Genomic DNA, 17,759 nt, shown 5'->3' with positions numbered 1-17,759 from the left:
GAGAGAGAGAGAGAGAGAGAGAGAGAGAGAGAGAGAGAGAGAGAGAGAGAGAGAGAGAGAGAGAGAGAGAGAGAGAGAGAGAGAGGTGTGTGGAAACAACAACAACATCAATAAAACCAGAAAGAAACAAACCGGCAATGAGGCAAAACAGCAGACACAGAGAAGCCACGAGTCACATCGAGAAAAATGGACAGAAACCACAGTGATAAAAGAAGATAAATAAAAGAATAACACAAGAAAGAGAAACTGATTTCAGTAAGCAGTCATGATAAGGTCACAGGTGAGCATATGCTGTCTGGTTACTGTCTTCCCACATGGACCCACACCTGCGTGCTCTAGATACCCTAAATTTCATCCCTCAGGCTTCTCATGGCAGATTACTGTAAAGATCTAAACCATGAACTTACACGAATGAATGCGTGTTACAGAAGAGAAAAAGATAGATACGGGTGCTGTTTGAACCGAATAAAGGAATGCTTTAAAATGATTACTCATGAGTATGACTTTAAAGGGGTCACATCATCAATCTCATTTTCCTTGATCTTTTTAAAAAAATAATAAGATTTCGATCGATTAAGAAAACGAATTAATCACAAGCGTTTCAGAAATTAATCATGTTTAAACTCCACATATGATTAAAATTTGTGCAAATATTTTTTTTCAAATTGCATATCCCAATTAACGTTGAAATACCATAAATACTAAGCAAGTAAAGTCTAATATATACTGTAAAGGTCAGTATCACTGATATCAATACTGATACTGATGCCTCTTATTTAAAGTTTGCGTTAAACAGCACATATTAATAGTAAAAATTAATTTTATATTTCCTGTTCTTAAAAAAAAAAGACTTTGACATGTTACATAAACATCCTCCAGCTTTCAGAGTATAAAACCTCCTCCAGTCTAAAAAAGACTATATACTGAAAATAAACTGGAAGATCTTTTGAAATGCATTAGCACATGGCTGTGTGTAGCTCTTCTTAAGGATCCCAATATAATTCCAATCCACAGTTTGGGTGGCACATTTCCGCACAGATTGTTTTGTGAACCTGTTGCAATGTGCCAAGTGGCTGTTAATGAAGAAGAAAGCAGTACAAACTATATTGGACCTGACAGCAAACATCCAACTTGCCGCCGCTTAATTTATAAAGAAAAAGACTCAATATGACATGACCCCTTCAAGTAGTATAGTGAAAAAATGTGAAAATATCAGGTTGAATTTGTGTGTAAATATACGAGTGGTATTTCAGCGAATGTGTGTGTCCCACCTGTCTGTGCCCTCTCCCCTCACTCGGTGAGCGGGACCAGTGGCGATCAGATCTGTCGTGAGGCTGACGGTGGTAGTCACGCTCAGGACCGTACCGCTCTTTATCCACCGAGCTGTGGTGGTGGTGATGATGGTGGTGGTGGCGACGGTCTTTAGCTCGACCCCGTTCTCGTTCTCTCTCTTTAGTTGGGAGGTCACCTGACTGTGTGGTGGTGCTAAGATCTGTGCCCAGACCTGCAAAAGACAACACAGAGAAATGAGATGGCACTTTAAGAACCCAAACCCTTTAATTGAGTCGCTGTCAAAGTGAGGAGGGATTATAAAGTGATTTCAAATGACATGATTACTTATTTTAGGGTGAATTATCCTAATAATATTGCGCCTGCGAAGCAGTATCACTTTAATTCATTTGTTTTTGGCTTTATTTTTGTATAATAAGAGCAAAACAGAATGTTAACAAAGAAAAAGTACAGAGCCCCTAAAACGACATGAAAATATGAGATGGGAAAATCAAAATGATTTTGTGTTCTTTCGCAAATGTTTTGTTTTCCCCTGAGAAACTATGTAAACATTCTCAATAAAGAGAGGTGATTAAATTATGTAGTGGAGGGGCAAACATTTTTATACTTTGACCAAAATTGAGAAGCACTGCTAACTTTAGATAATAAGTCACTCATGCCACCTACAGAACTTGGGTATCTTAAAATAAATAAAACAATACTACAATAATAATTAAATGACACATTTGCAATGAGTTGTGTGTGACCTGTGTCTGCGTCTGTATAGCGAGCGAGGGATCTCTCTGAGGTGCGGTGACTGCGGTCTCTCTCCCGGTCTCGATCACGCTCTCTCCTTCGCGGACCGTGTCGGTGACCCTCCTCTGACACCACCCTCTCCAGAGAGTAATCGTCCAATCGCACGCCTCGACCAGAACGTCCGTGGACCAATGAGGATGTAGAACGGCGCATTGGACTTGTGTCGGTGATGGTCTACAGAGAAAGAAAAGAAGGATAGACAGAGAAAAGGAAGAAAAAAAAATGGAAAAGGACAGAGGTTTAAATTAATGTTTGCTTTTCGTAGAGAAACTTGATTAAATACAGTGGGCGTGAGTGGAAACATTTGAATGCAATCAGGTTAACACTCAGTACATTCCACACCCACAGAGAAAACCAAAGCACAGGTATATCTATCATGCTCAACAGACAGAATAGAGAGAAATAGAGATTAACAGGAAAAGTGAAGGAGATCTAGAGAGAAATACAGAGAGAAATGGATATTCTGTGATTGACAGAGTGAAAGAGAAAAATAAATAGACTGACGTACAAAAAACCGACCGACCGACCGACCGACAGACCGACAGACAGACAGACAGACAGATAGATAGATAGATAGATAGATAGATAGATAGATAGATAGATAGATAGATAGATAGATAGATAGATAGATAGATAGATCATGCCTTACATGCACAGCAGCCTTTATAATACAAGCGGAACCATTAAATACTCATTGTCTTTCTCCACCATAGTTGGGCGCACAGAAGAACCCAATCCAGCCATAAAGCCAAATTCAGCACATTCATCCATGCACACACCCTGAGGCATGATGGTCAACATGAAAGTCGGTAGCATGTGTGGACGCACAAAGACATACTTGGCCACATAACGCTCTTTTGCGTCTAAACATGATCTGAAAACTGAAACAACCCTTCACGCTCCTCTTTCCATTCGCACACGTAATGTTTGATGCCATGCGACGCATTGAAACATGCTGACAGCATGACTGTTATAGGCAGCAGGTTTCCCTGCTTGAAATCCATGCGTCAAGAACTACGAGACAGATAAACTCTCCATGTCAACAGGACCAGAAATACGGTACAGGGGGGCACGCGCACACACACACACACACGCACACGCACACGCACACACACACACACACACACACACACACACACACACACACACACACACACACACACACACACACACACACACACACACACACACAGGGATATAGGGCTGCATAAGTAGACAGGAAAAAGGTATAGAGAGAGAAAGGTACAGCAACGGGTAGAATACACAGTGGGAAAGCAGGGTGAATAACAAGAAGGATGGCATGAAGTAAAGAGTTCAATGTGACATCAAGACATAAAGAGAGACGCAGACTCCTAAAACAGACAAAATGAGAGAGGGAACAAGGGAAAGCATGGAGAAGATAAAGAGAGAGAGGCAGAAAGCCAGAGACGGTACATACACTGAGGTTACTTCCTCGCGGCCTGTGTCTCCGTCGCTGTTGAACAGCAGACAGACGGTGCGCAGAACAGGACACACGCATGAGACCACAGGGACGATACACACAGAGCACAGCAGAGAAAGTGTGTGAGGGGGAAAAAAGAGAGAGGGGAAGGTAAAGGAAGAAAAGATGATATGGAACAAGGAAGGAAGGAAAAGGGCAGTAAGGTAAAAAAATGGAGACAAATTCAATGAGCAACATGACAGAATAGATGAGAAAGATCACAGGAATGAGAAATTGTCAAAACAAGAGGAAAGGGATTGATGGGGTTGGTAAGAAATTAAAAAGACGAGTGTGCCAAAGCAAAGGAAGTAATAAAAAGCAAGCGAAATAAAGAGAGAAAATGGGTGAGAACAACAAGGATTGAGGAGAGATTAAAAGCAAAGTGGAGAAGAGAGCAGAGAAGAGAGAGAAATCGTGATCCCCATTTTAATTCAGAAAGAGCAAAGGAACATACAGCCATTGACAGGAATTGGGTTGGGGGGGGGGGGGGGGTGAGAGGAGGAAAAGGAAAGAGAAAAAAGACAAATTGAGCGAGTGTAGAGGAAGATAGGAAGCACACTAACACACTTACCGCAGCAGAACGCACACTCTGTGGGGCAGAGCAGTGTTAGACAAGAGTGAGTCACAAGAACAAGAACCACATCTACGTTACAGCTTTACACGACACGCATAGACACAGACTTTGGATCCTCACGTTTCCTGGTGTGCACTGTAAGCACCACACTTTCAACAAACAACTGAACATATATATACTGCCACTAGTTTGTGAGGTTTCTACACTTAGCTCACCTTCGCACACACATTTTGAAGCACATGCGGGGACACACGGCTCCCTCACACTTATCAGATACACACTTGGACAAAATGCTCAACCCAGACACATCTCCAGAGGATAGTCAACCAAGAGATCATGGGAATTTATGTAAGGGTGAGAAATGCTGTGTATATTTATCATAATAGTATTAAAAGTGTAATTGTGCTTTGGATGTATGTTTGTGGAATCATATGTTGTGAGCGTGTTACTGCCTCCAGAGGTTGATTTGTGCTAGTGTTTCAAAAGGATCAGGTAAAATATATCCGTCACAGGAGATCTGCATTGAAATGCAATGCATATGTTGCATGTCAAATTTTTGCATCTAAGGGGTGTCTCTTAAATTCAGTCGATTAGCTGCTTTCATGTCTTATTTTAATTAAATTGGATGGATTGAAGTTAAAAAAAATTATAAGTTGCATTTAACTAACATTTTAAACAATAATGAAATACTATTACAGTTTAAAAAAAGAATTCTGAAAAAAGTTTCACAGTTTTCACAAAAATATAAACTGTTTTAACATCGATAACAATAAGAAATGAGTACCAAATCAGCATATTTGGATGTTTTCTGAAGGAACATGTGACACTGAAGACTGGAGTAATGATGCTGAAAATGCAGCTTTTCCATCACAGGAATAAAATATGTTTTACAGTTTTTAAAATTACAATAATATTTCACAGTATTGCTGATTTTACTTTATTTTTTTCATCACAAAAATGCAGCCTTGGTGAACATGAGATTTCTGTTTTTTGAATGGTAGTGTATGCCTATCAATTTATTTATCTATCTTTTAGAAAAGTGATTTATACATTTGAATGTTGTTATTAACTATGCTTTAAAACATGAATGACATAATTAGATATTTAAAACTACTTTAAAAGTGAATTAATATAATTATCATTTTTTTTTATTGATTAATTGATAAATCTGTATCATATAATGACTTTTTAGAGCTATCCATTTTATAATTATGCATAAACATGCTGTTTTCTCATAAGTTGATCTACTTCTGTCTGACTTGTCACTACCTCAAATCGAGCTCTGGCAGCAGCACACAGACACACCAAGGTTTTCCTGAAAGTGAGCTAGGGTGGTATGATGATGCTGGGAATACCTCTCTCTCTCTTTCTCTCTCTCTCTCTCTCTCTCTCTCTCTCTCTCTCTCTCTCTCTCTCTCTCTCTCTCTCTCACACACTCACACTCACACTCACACACACACACACACACACACACACACACACACACACACACACACACACACACACACACACACACACACACACACACACACACACACACGCATACACGCATACACGCATACACGCACACACGCACACATATTCACATTCACACAGCCATGCAGGTAAGTGAAGGTCAGGGTGTAAGCCACTTATCCATGTGCCCTTTGACTCTTGACAAAGACATGCTAGCATTTATTGACATGTTAGCATGATAGCACAACAAACTATTTGAAGTTTGGTTCCCTCAACCGAAGCGGTCAAAGGCTGTAAGCTGGATAACTGACTGAGGATGGATTTCAGGAATGGATGATAACAGATAAAAGGTGGAAAGACGAAATGGGTGAATGGATGGATGAAAGGATGAAGGTGCTCACTTGGTTGTCTGCTGAGAGGCGTGGCATGGAGATGGTCCGCCCATGCCCTTCCATTGGGTGATAGGGCTCAGTGTCCGAGTAACCGTCCCCAACAGGCCCAATCTCTCTCATTTCTACCGTCTGCAAAACAGAGCAACAGCATGTGGGCCGGGCTGATGCCTGCTTCACCGGCCTACAGCTCTATCGGGTGTGATACTGGACCCATGATGGATTAAACCAGTAGGGGGGCGATGTTTTGCGCAAAAGTGTGTTTGAACTGACAATTAGCACACTTGATCTAGTCATTAGCCATTACCAAATGAGGCATTAACAAATACAAACAGTTAAATAAAAAGAGTGAAATGAAGCCACAGGTGCACACTAGTCTCTGATTATCAGCGGCCAATAACTTATAACTTATTTAGGCCAATTTAGACAGAAAGAGGTCTGACTGATACATAAAGTTACAAACCAAAGTTTTCTTATTGAATATTATGTTTAAAGACTGAAATCAGATAAAAGTGAGTAAAAAAAAATGTTGAATCAAACTTGATATGTACGTAAACATAAAATAAAAATAAAGCTGTGGTTTATATAACAAATTAATTTTACAAATATTTTAATATATTATATTTTTGAGGAAATAAAAAGAGATTAAGTGATCAGTGGTCTATAAAAAAAGTAAAAGTAAAAAAATATATAACCAAGCTTTACATTACAAATGAATAATACAAATATTTTAAAATAAATTTGCAAAATGAAGAGAGAAAATAAAAAGAGATTGTGGTCTTTCAGGTTTGGTATATAAAATAAATTATAAAATAATAAAGTTTTTAATATATATTTTTTAAATATAAAATAAAATGTACTTTAGATTTTTATGGAAGCTTGTTTCCACCACGTAATAAAACAATTTAAAGGAGTGGTTGATTATGATTTCACTTTTTTAACTTTAGTTAGTGTATAATGTTGCTGTTTGAGCATTAACAACATCTGCAAAGTTACGACGCTTAAAGTTCAACGAAAAAGGAGATATTTCCTTTTAAAGAAATTACTTTTCTAGGACTACAACCTACGGTTGATAGCGACTACAGCAAGTTTCTCATGGGTTAGTGACATCACTAACCCCAAAATGACATAAACCCTGCCTCCCGGAACACACAACAAAAACATCTCCTCAAAGATGGAGCAGTTCCCACTTTGAAAGCAGAAGCTGTTGTTTATGGGCCACAACCTGTAAGTATGTTTTATTCTTTGTTGATGTTTTTTTCATGAATAGTTTCTATTGTTATTTGTATGCTGTAGAAAAGATGTAAACAAAGACAAATGCTGTTTGTCACCGCTAGACAGTTACCTAATTGCCCATTCAAACTTATCAGACAAACACCTACAAACTTCTTTTTAGTCCCACTAGCAAACTTTGAATGTTGGTGTTTTTTGGCGTTTAAATGATCAGTGTAAATACAGGCAAGCGTAAAATGGTTCTGTGTTTGATATGGCCATATTTGATTAGTCTTCATAATGGTCTCATACTTCTGGCGATAGATATTTGGCTACACAGTCAGTAGCGATCACAATAAAGATCCACAGTATGTAATCAAATAATCCCTTCAAGAACTGTAGTATCATTTGCTGTACTTTAGCTCTAATAAGGCTAAAACCATATATCAAAACCTAACATAAAAAGTAGTAGCATTTACAAATAACAGCATATATACAAAGTATGAGACAACTAAAAAAAAACGACAAAAAAACATCCCTTTCTGAAACGTCCTGTATCATATGTTCTTGCACAGGTTCTGCTCAATCCTCTTCACTATTATTCAGGGTCTGACTCGGGCTCAAATTGATAGGGCAATATTGACTCCATTGTTTACAATACACCGACAAAAGAACACGCAGCACCTGGAATGGTAAGGGGCGTGAAGTTTCCGGACAACGTGCACTAGGCGGTTAGCGAATCAGAACTCACTGGAGCAACTAACCAGTCTGAGCACTTATTTCTGAGGGAGGGGCTTCATAGAACCAGGAACTCAACAACCAGAGAATAAGGTAAAATATGTGAAAAACAATTGCTGAGATCAACCACCCCTTTAAAAGATAATTGTGACTTTTCAATCTCACAATTCTGACCTTTTTCTCGCAATTGCAAGTTTATATCTCACAAAAAAAAAAAAAACAGAAAAAAAGGTCAGAATTGCGGGATATAAATATTTTCTTGCAATTGCGAGTTTACACCTCGCAATTCCTACATTATAACTCACAATTTATATCTAATTTTTCATTAAAAAAAAAATATATATATTTTATATATATATATATATATATATATATATATATATATATATATATATATATATATATATATATATATATATATATATATATATATATATATATATATATATATACCAAACCTGATAAACCACAATCTCTTTTTATTTCCTCTTCATTTGCATGACTTTTTTTAATTAATGGAAAAACAAACTAACATTACAAATATTTTAACTTGTTTTGCATACATATTTAAAGTGATGAGAAGAAATAAATAGACATTGAGTGACTCCAGGTTTGGGCTTAAAATTTCACAGTTAAAAGGTCACAGCTCTCATTTATAGACTTCTTATAGGCTGAGAGTAGGTGCACACTAACCCTGTCTGATTGCCCACTACTGGTTTAAATGCTTTCCAACATGCTCATCAAGCCTACAGCTGTTTATTCAGCATCTCCTTTGCTTCATAGTACTAAGATGAGTGACTAGTGCAGGGAAACATCAGGGTCAGATGACTGCTGAGCTACAGAGAAGAGTCACACTGAAGGAGAGATGAGAGTCTGGGTTTGGTACGATCCAGCAGACAGTGAGGAAGCGGCAAGCAGTGAAACACCCCCACAGTCTAGAAGAGGTGGGAAGGTCTATACAAATGTCTACGATGGGCAGTGAAGTTCATCAGAAATATTTTTCAGATAGATAAAGATGTGAGCTACAGACTGACAGAGACAGAAGAGGCAGAAAGTGTGATCATGTGAATGAAAAGCGTGCCCAAAGGCACCGAAAAAGACAATGGCTGGGACATCAAAGACAGTGATTGGCTGAAGCACACGGTTCTTAGAATACCAAAGGCTGAGAAAAGGCCAGAAACAGATTTTGCTGATATAATCACAGCCAGTTGAAGTTGGACTTATGAAGTTGGACTTCATATGGCCAAATAAACTCCTGCTAAAAGTTTAAATTCAGAGACAAAGACAAAATCACCTTTCTGATTGGAGGATTTCTGGTATTACCTGTGGATTATGGCGGCTGTTGTGATGGTCATCAGGATACGGTCTGTCAGGGTTCCAGTTTTCCGGAACAGACTTCTGGAACATTTCCTGGGCACGTGATGTCACCCAAGACTGGCTCTCAGTCATTCCACCCTCTGGAGGCCTGAACCAGAGAAAGGTGTTGGTTGGCTAATTCTCTCTCTCACTCACTCACTCAATCATTCAATCACTCACTCACTCACTTACGCACACACACGCGCACCCCCCCCCCCCCCCCCCACACACACACTTACATAAAACCAATTTTGTACATACAAAATTCCGTTTGCAGACAAAATGTATATGTGTATACAGCAGAATTAACACAAAAGTAGATAGATGTAAATCATAAAATTGAAACATAATGTGAACAAAGATAGCTGAGAGGTAAAAATAAAAAAGAGCAGAAGTGCAGCCTACAAGGAGAAGAAGAAAGACAACAATTAAAGCAAAGCTAAGCAGTGAAGAGAGAGAGACAAAGAGTACCAGTCGAAACAGTTGAATCCCACAAAACCTTTAGTAATATTTTACCCCTAAATCAAAAGGAAAACTAAAAATATATATTTTGAATTGTCTATTTTTGTACAATTCATAATTGTTTCAACTGACTTTATTTACATGACAGTTAACGATCTATACACACACACACACACACACACACACACACACACACACACACACACACACACACACACATACACGTCTATATTACCAAGAGGGGACTATCACTCTACACTATCCAAGAGGGGACCTGTATTTCTAGTCATTTTGAAGAAACAAAAATAACATACAAAATTTTCTTTTAAGGTCCTTATTCATAATATAACTTCAAATAAGCATTTTTTTATTTTTTTAAAAATATGCCAAGAGGGGACCTGAGCGATGTCTACCTATCCAACAGGGGACCTCCATAGACTCTAATGGAGCTGTGTGTGTTTGTGTGTGACCGATGTCTACCTATCCAACAGGGGACCTCCATTAGTCTGCAGTGGAGCTGTGTGTGAATGTGAAGTGAGCTGGCAGTCAAGTCTGTCTTCATTTTATATATATATATGCCATCTCCACCATTACATGTCTTTACAAATAAATAACATAAATGCAGTTAAGCTTCGTACAGACTATATAATGTGTCGAGTAATAATATGTCCTTTTATAATAACTTTGTTCTTTTGAATGTACTGAGAAGTATTTATTTGTAACCTAAAATATACTTTAATACTTTAATTTATTTTGAAGCTTATTTTTAAATATATTTATTACACAGTCGCAATAAAGTTACAAGATGTAACATCAAGTAACACACTACACTTAGTTAGTCCACAAGTCTTCTTGTGCTTTAGTATGTTAGTCAACACATTAAAATAAGTTAACTTGTTTACACAGGCATCTGGTATCACAATAGGCACACACACACACACACAAACACAATATACCTTAGACATAATACCTGATACATTACAGAAAAGTCATTTCTTTAAGAAATTCATTCTCTGTTGTGTCTTCATAATTACAGTATATGATCAGTCCACATCTCTCATTTAAGATTATTGTCAGGTACACCAATGTATTTACATTATTGAATATTACAGGTCATTATTGAATAGTGATTACGTTACACACACACACTGACTCAGGTCCCCTGTTAGATAGTAAATCACGACGCCTGTGTGTTTGCTGTGACATTTCTTATCATTACAAACACACTGCAAAGATTTAGAGTTTTTACAGCAATACCTGAGTTTAAAGGGTTAAATCAAGCAGAAATAGCTCTCTAATGTATTAATTGCAGGTCATTATTGAATAGTGATTACGTTACACACACACACTGACTCAGGTCCCCTGTTAGATAGTAAATCACGACGCCTGTGTGTTTGCTGTGACATTTCTTATCATCATAAACACACTGCAAAGATTTAGAGTTTTTACAGCAATAACTGAGTTTAAAGGGTTAAATCAAGCAGAAATAGCTCTCTAATGTATTAAATGCAGGTCATTATTGAATAGTGATTGTTACACACACACTCACTCAGGTCCCCTGTTAGATAGTAAATCACGACGCCTGTGTGTTTGCTGTGACATTTCTTATAATCACAAACACACTGCAAAGATTTAGAGTTTTTACAGCAAAACCTGAGTTTAAAGGGTTAAATCAAGCAGAAATAGCTCTCTAATGTATTAATTGCAGGTCATTATTGAATAGTGATTACGTTACACACACACTGACTCAGGTCCCCTGTTAGATAGTAAATCACGACGCCTGTGTGTTTGCTGTGACATTTCTTATCATCATAAACACACTGCAAAGATTTAGAGTTTTTACAGCAATACCTGAGTTTAAAGGGTTAAATCAAGCAGAGATAGCTCTCTAATGTATTCATGGCAGGTCATTATTGAATAGTGATTTACGTTACACACACACACACACTGACTCAGGTCCCCTGTTAGATAGTAAATCACGACGCCTGTGTGTTTGCTGTGACATTTCTTATCATCACAAACACACTGCAAAGATTTAGAGTTTTAACAGCAATAACTGAGTTTAAAGGGTTAAATCAAGCAGAAATAGCTCTCTAATGTATTAATTGCAGGTCATTATTGAATAGTGAATATGTTACACACACACTCACTCAGGTCCCCTGTTAGATAGTAAATCACGACGCCTGTGTGTTTGCTGTGACATTTCTTATCATCACAAACACACTGTAAAGATTTAGAGTTTTAACAGCAATAACTGAGTTTAAAGGGTTAAATCAAGCAGAAATAGCTCTCTAATGTATTAATTGCAGGTCATTATTGAATAGTGAATATGTTACACACACACTGACTCAGGTCCCCTGTTAGATAGTAAATCACGACGCCTGTGTGTTTGCTGTGACATTTCTTATCATCACAAACACACTGCAAAGATTTAGAGTTTTTACAGCAATACCTGAGTTTAAAGGGTTAAATCAAGCAGAAATAGCTCTGTAATGTATTAAATGCAGGTCATTATTGAATAGTGATTACGTTACACACACACTGACTCAGGTCCCCTGTTAGATAGTAAATCACGACGCCTGTGTGTTTGCTGTGACATTTCTTATAATCACAAACACACTGTAAAGATTTAGAGTTTTTACAGCAATAACTGAGTTTAAAGGGTTAAATCAAGCAGAAATAGCTCTGTAATGTATTAAATGCAGGTCATTATTGAATAGTGATTACGTTACACACACACTGACTCAGGTCCCCTGTTAGATAGTAAATCACGACGCCTGTGTGTTTGCTGTGACATTTCTTATCATCATAAACACACTGCAAAGATTTAGAGTTTTTACAGCAATACCTGAGTTTAAAGGGTTAAATCAAGCAGAGATAGCTCTCTAATGTATTCATGGCAGGTCATTATTGAATAGTGATTTACGTTACACACACACACACACTGACTCAGGTCCCCTGTTAGATAGTAAATCACGACGCCTGTGTGTTTGCTGTGACATTTCTTTTCATCACAAACACACTGTAAAGATTTAGAGTTTTAACAGCAATAACTGAGTTTAAAGGGTTAAATCAAGCAGAAATAGCTCTCTAATGTATTAATTGCAGGTCATTATTGAATAGTGAATATGTTACACACACACTGACTCAGGTCCCCTGTTAGATAGTAAATCACGACGCCTGTGTGTTTGCTGTGTCATTTCTTATCATCACAAACTTATTGTAAAGATTTAGAGTTTTAACAGCAATACCTGAGTTTAAAGGGTTAAATCAAGCAGAAATAGCTCTCTAATGTATTAATTGCAGGTCATTATTGAATAGTGACTACAGTACATACACACTGACTCAGGTCCCCTGTTAGATAGTAAATCACGACGCCTGTGTGTTTGCTGTGACATTTCTTATCATCACAAACACACTGCAAAGATTTAGAGTTTTAACAGCAATAACTGAGTTTAAAGGGTTAAATCAAGCAGAAATAGCTCTCTAATGTATTAATTGCAGGTCATTATTGAATAGTGAATATGTTACACACACACTGACTCAGGTCCCCTGTTAGATAGTAAATCACGACGCCTGTGTGTTTGCTGTGACATTTCTTATCATCACAAACACACTGCAAAGATTTAGAGTTTTTACAGCAATACCTGAGTTTAAAGGGTTAAATCAAGCAGAAATAGCTCTGTAATGTATTAATTGCCGGTCATTATTGAATAGTGATTACGTTACACACACACTGACTCAGGTCCCCTGTTAGATAGTAAATCACGACGCCTGTGTGTTTCTCTCCTCAACCCCCACAACCCCCCACTCACAATTTACATTTCAATAAGGGAAGACTTGAAAAACCAGTTTGTGAACCACAGGCCAATAGAGCTCCAACTACCAATGTGGCAGAACCCTTCTCAAATAAACTAGAGAAGATGCTGGGATTTGCCCTGCCAAATTAAACTAAATTACATTTTTTACAATCGCTAGGCCACATTTCTCAATACTTTGGTCATTTTCAAAATCCTTCACACAGTCCTCCAAACCAACTTTCTGCTTCACATCAGTTATTTCACATTCAACATCCACAAAAACCAATAAAACAATTCATGTCTCAAATCAAGTGCCAATGATCCACAGTTTAGCTTGCACAGACTGAAGTTGTGATCACTGTGTGAAGAGTTGAAAAAGTTGAAAAAGTGTGTTTATTATTGAGAAATGTTTTGTAAAAGAACATTTTATATCACAGCTTAACTGTGGATCAACATTGCTTTAGCACAAAATGCATTCAATGGCAACATCTTTCAATTTACCTGAAATCTTTTCTCACTTTGACACAAAAACAATCAAATCTTTGTTCTACACAGGCCAATTCACACATCCTTACATGCTGTTTTCAAAAGTGTTAAACTTATGGACAAAACAATAACATAATACAAAACTGAATGAGACAGCAATTTACAACATTTATACAGTAATACTGTCATGCAATTTATCCTGCTAAAAAAATCAAACACTATCAAAGCAACTTTTATGAAACTGAACACCAACACCAGTGTTAGACCATTACCATCCATTCAAAAGAGGAAACTTAGGAATAATGTTGTACTGTACTCTAAGCATGCAGTGAATTATAAGCAGCAGAGAGTGTCATTCTAGTTTTGTAAAGACATTTTAATTGTATAATGTTCCTGATGTTAGTGTTGATGTAAACCTGCGCTGCTAGTGCTCTGGAAGAATGAGTTGATTTGTAAAAGTAAAATTAACTGCTGTGAAGCTGAAAGTTGGTTAGCAAATGTATAAACTCCTCACTCAGTTCTCCTAAATATTGGGAAATATGTCCTAGCGATTGTAATTTCATTTCATCATGTAATTTCAATTTATTTTTGGCAGGGTATTTGGTCTAGGACACAGGTAACAGTAGTGAGCTTCTTTGTATCACCTGTGAGAGTCTTCATGCATTGAAATGTAAATTACTGGTGGGGGGTTGAGGAGCAAACTCAACACACACACTATTCTCTATTCCAATTTCAAGAGCACATCTAAACCCACTAGCCCAAACACATTACAAGTGAAAGCACAAATAAATACAAAAGATATGATACACATGAAATAAACAGTGCTTTTCAGGACGGTCTGTCAGTAGTTGTAATATAACACTGTATTGTCCTCACTGTAAAAAAAAAAAAAAAAAAAAAAAAAAAAAAAAATTATATATATATATATATATATATATATATATATATATATATATATATATATATATATATATATATATATATATATATATATATATATATATATATATATATTTTATAAGTTAATAATTTTAAAGTTACTTTTTCTCAAAGTGTGTGTTCACTTAACTGAACCTACTATGACATAAGCAACTATGTTTACTGGGATACTTCCTATTTTTTTTAAATAATTTTGTATTAATTTTAGCATTTTAGTTTAGCATTCGTGGACTGTCAGAGATACAGCTTTTGGGGCGTGTGCTTCAGGTGTTCACGCATATAGCACGTGAATAATGAAGAGCCTTCTGAAGCAAAGTGGCACGTTTGTGTAAGAACAATGTCCATATTTTAAACTTTATAGACTAAACAAACTATTTTTATTGAAAGAAATTGTGTTTTAGTGTTATTATGAAAAGAGTAACCCCTGACGCTAAGTTTTGTTTAGCTCTATCTTCTCTCTTCTGCGTTTGTCAGTGCACATACGTCAAGGATTCATGGGTGAAGAAGGGTTACTCTTTAACGTAAAACTCCGGTGAGAAATGACCCTTGGGGTAATTAACAGATGGTGGTTACCGAGTAGATCGTTCTCTGGGATGCGTTTTCATGGAAATCAAGTGTAAAGAGTTTTATCTCTAAAAACAGATTTGAGTGACGAACGCTGTGCTAAGTGATGAACTGTGACTTGGAATCTCATATGGGCCATTGTTTCCGGAAGAAAGCACTGAACGCAGTAGAGAAAAAAAAAGAAAAAAAAGTCCATGTAATTAGATTTCACAAACTTAATTCCTATCGATCAGCTCACTTAGCACAGCGTTCGTGGCTCGACTAGTCGAGACTGTTTTCCAAGATGGCTGCAGTCTGTAAACGTGTAATGTACTGTCTTTAGAAAGTATCTTCTTATTAAACCGTTTGTACTCTAACAAGTTCTCAATGCTTCGGTTTGCATGTAGGGACCCTCATTATGCTGCCTTGTTAGTGGTATTAACTAGCGATTTAATTTCACTTATTCCATGCCCCATAGACAAACATTATAAGCTAATCTGTGTTTAGAGATAAAACTCTTTAAATTCGATTTTCATGAAACCGCATCCCAGAGAACGATCTACTCGATAACCATCTGTTAATTACCCCTAGGGTCATTTCTCACCGGAGTTGTCCTTTAAGCGCAATGTGATTCGTGTGGCACTGAAAACCGAAAGCTAGTATTTTAGTCTATGGATCAGTTACTGTGTGGATCAGTTATATGATGGTTAGATGCACTTTTATGGACCGACAAGGCACTGGCATTTTAAAGCTGGGAAGAGCCAGGACTTTTTTAATATAAATTTAAATAACTCAGATTTTATTCATTTGAAAAAAGAATGTCATATACACTTGGGATGACTTGAGGGTGAGTAAATCATGGGCTAATTTTCATTTGTAGGTGAACTAACTGCTGTAAACTGGGCCCACAAACACAGTAGATCCACACAACCCCCCACACAATTTACATTTTAATAATAATAAATAAGGGAAGACTTGAAAACCTAGGGCCCTATAATTTCCGCGATCACGGAATCGCGGACGGAATCGCGGAATTGGCATATTAACGCGGAATCTGCATATAAACGCGGAATCTGGTGTTAACGCAGATTTCCCCGGAATTTTACATATTTGTAATGAAATTCTGTGTCGTGTTGGTGGAGAACGTATGTCTGAGGAAAGTGCAGACCGGGGGAAGCAAATCTTCGCGACACAACCCCTCCCGTCATTTCAGCTCGCCCTTCAAAACAATGAAAGTATGGCGAAGTTGGTCTCCTCGGCTCTGCTTTCGGCAGCGAAAAAGTTAAGAAACTCGACGCTAACGGCGGTTTCACACTGCACGCGCAGGCGGCGCAGAAGCTTTGCGTATGGAGAGTGTGAGCCGCGCTCGTGTATTGCACAGACAGACAAATATTGTCCATTCTGTCAGATTTTCCGGTGTTCTGCTCGACCCCTGTCATCTCGTGCTTTGATTTATAATGGGCACATAAGGCAGCAATGCATATCTGCTGCAAATGCGACCGTTTTCCCCTCTGTTTTCTAGTCTGTTCCAAACATGCATTTAACATGCTGTATATGGGTAGTTTACATGATAAGTAACCTTAAAGTTAAAATTAAGCATCTAGTTTTAATCATTTAAAGGGGCCTTTGAAGTTGGGGAAAAAAACTTCTGGCAGTGTTGTGTTTTCGTGTATTTTTATTTTTCACAGCTCTGGATATCATTATGGTGATTGTTAAACACACAGAACAATTCACACATGATTTCATGGTGAAATGTTTTTTTTTATGTTAATTTTCAAATTTAAATGTTTTACTTAAGAGTACTGTATGTAAAAGATGATTCTTATGATTTTTTTTTTTTAGTTCTTTTTAAAAAAAAATTACTTGAAAGAAAAAGCTAATGGAGGACTTTCATTTTAACTTATATAAACTATTATAATTTATTTTACCGGAAAGTTTAAAGCTAATAACCATTAATATTTGAAGTATTTAAAGTGCAGTGTTATGTCAAATATAATATTTGTCCTAAAAAGTAAATGTAATGTTTGTTACCTCGATAAATTTAAGGTCATTCCTATTTTTTGTTTTATGTTGTATTATATTAACATTAAAAGCAAACTCTTTTTTCACCAAAATTACAGTAAAGGGAAAAAAAACTGAATTACCAAACATTTTAACGGAAAAAAAGGAATCTGCAAAAATTAAAACGGAAAAAACGGAATTTGCACAAATTTAAACGGAAAAAACGGAATTTGGGAAAA

The 17,759-nt window shown here is 37.0% G+C and overlaps 1 protein-coding gene across 1 annotated transcript in view; it reads right to left on the bottom strand.

Annotated features, from left to right (window-relative positions):
- Positions 1-17,759, bottom strand: part of cacna1ab (calcium channel, voltage-dependent, P/Q type, alpha 1A subunit, b) — a 162,040-nt gene that overhangs the window by 7,503 nt on the left and 136,778 nt on the right. Inside the window, 5 exon segments of the mRNA XM_067432376.1 lie at positions 1,272-1,504; positions 2,037-2,259; positions 3,524-3,559; positions 5,996-6,115; positions 9,257-9,398. Coding sequence (XP_067288477.1) covers positions 1,272-1,504; positions 2,037-2,259; positions 3,524-3,559; positions 5,996-6,115; positions 9,257-9,398 — 754 coding nt within the window.

The sequence above is a fragment of the Pseudorasbora parva genome, chromosome 22, assembly GCF_024679245.1.
Source record: "Pseudorasbora parva isolate DD20220531a chromosome 22, ASM2467924v1, whole genome shotgun sequence".
Lineage (NCBI taxonomy): Eukaryota > Metazoa > Chordata > Actinopteri > Cypriniformes > Gobionidae > Pseudorasbora > Pseudorasbora parva.
This window is presented reverse-complemented; position numbering and strand designations above follow the sequence as displayed.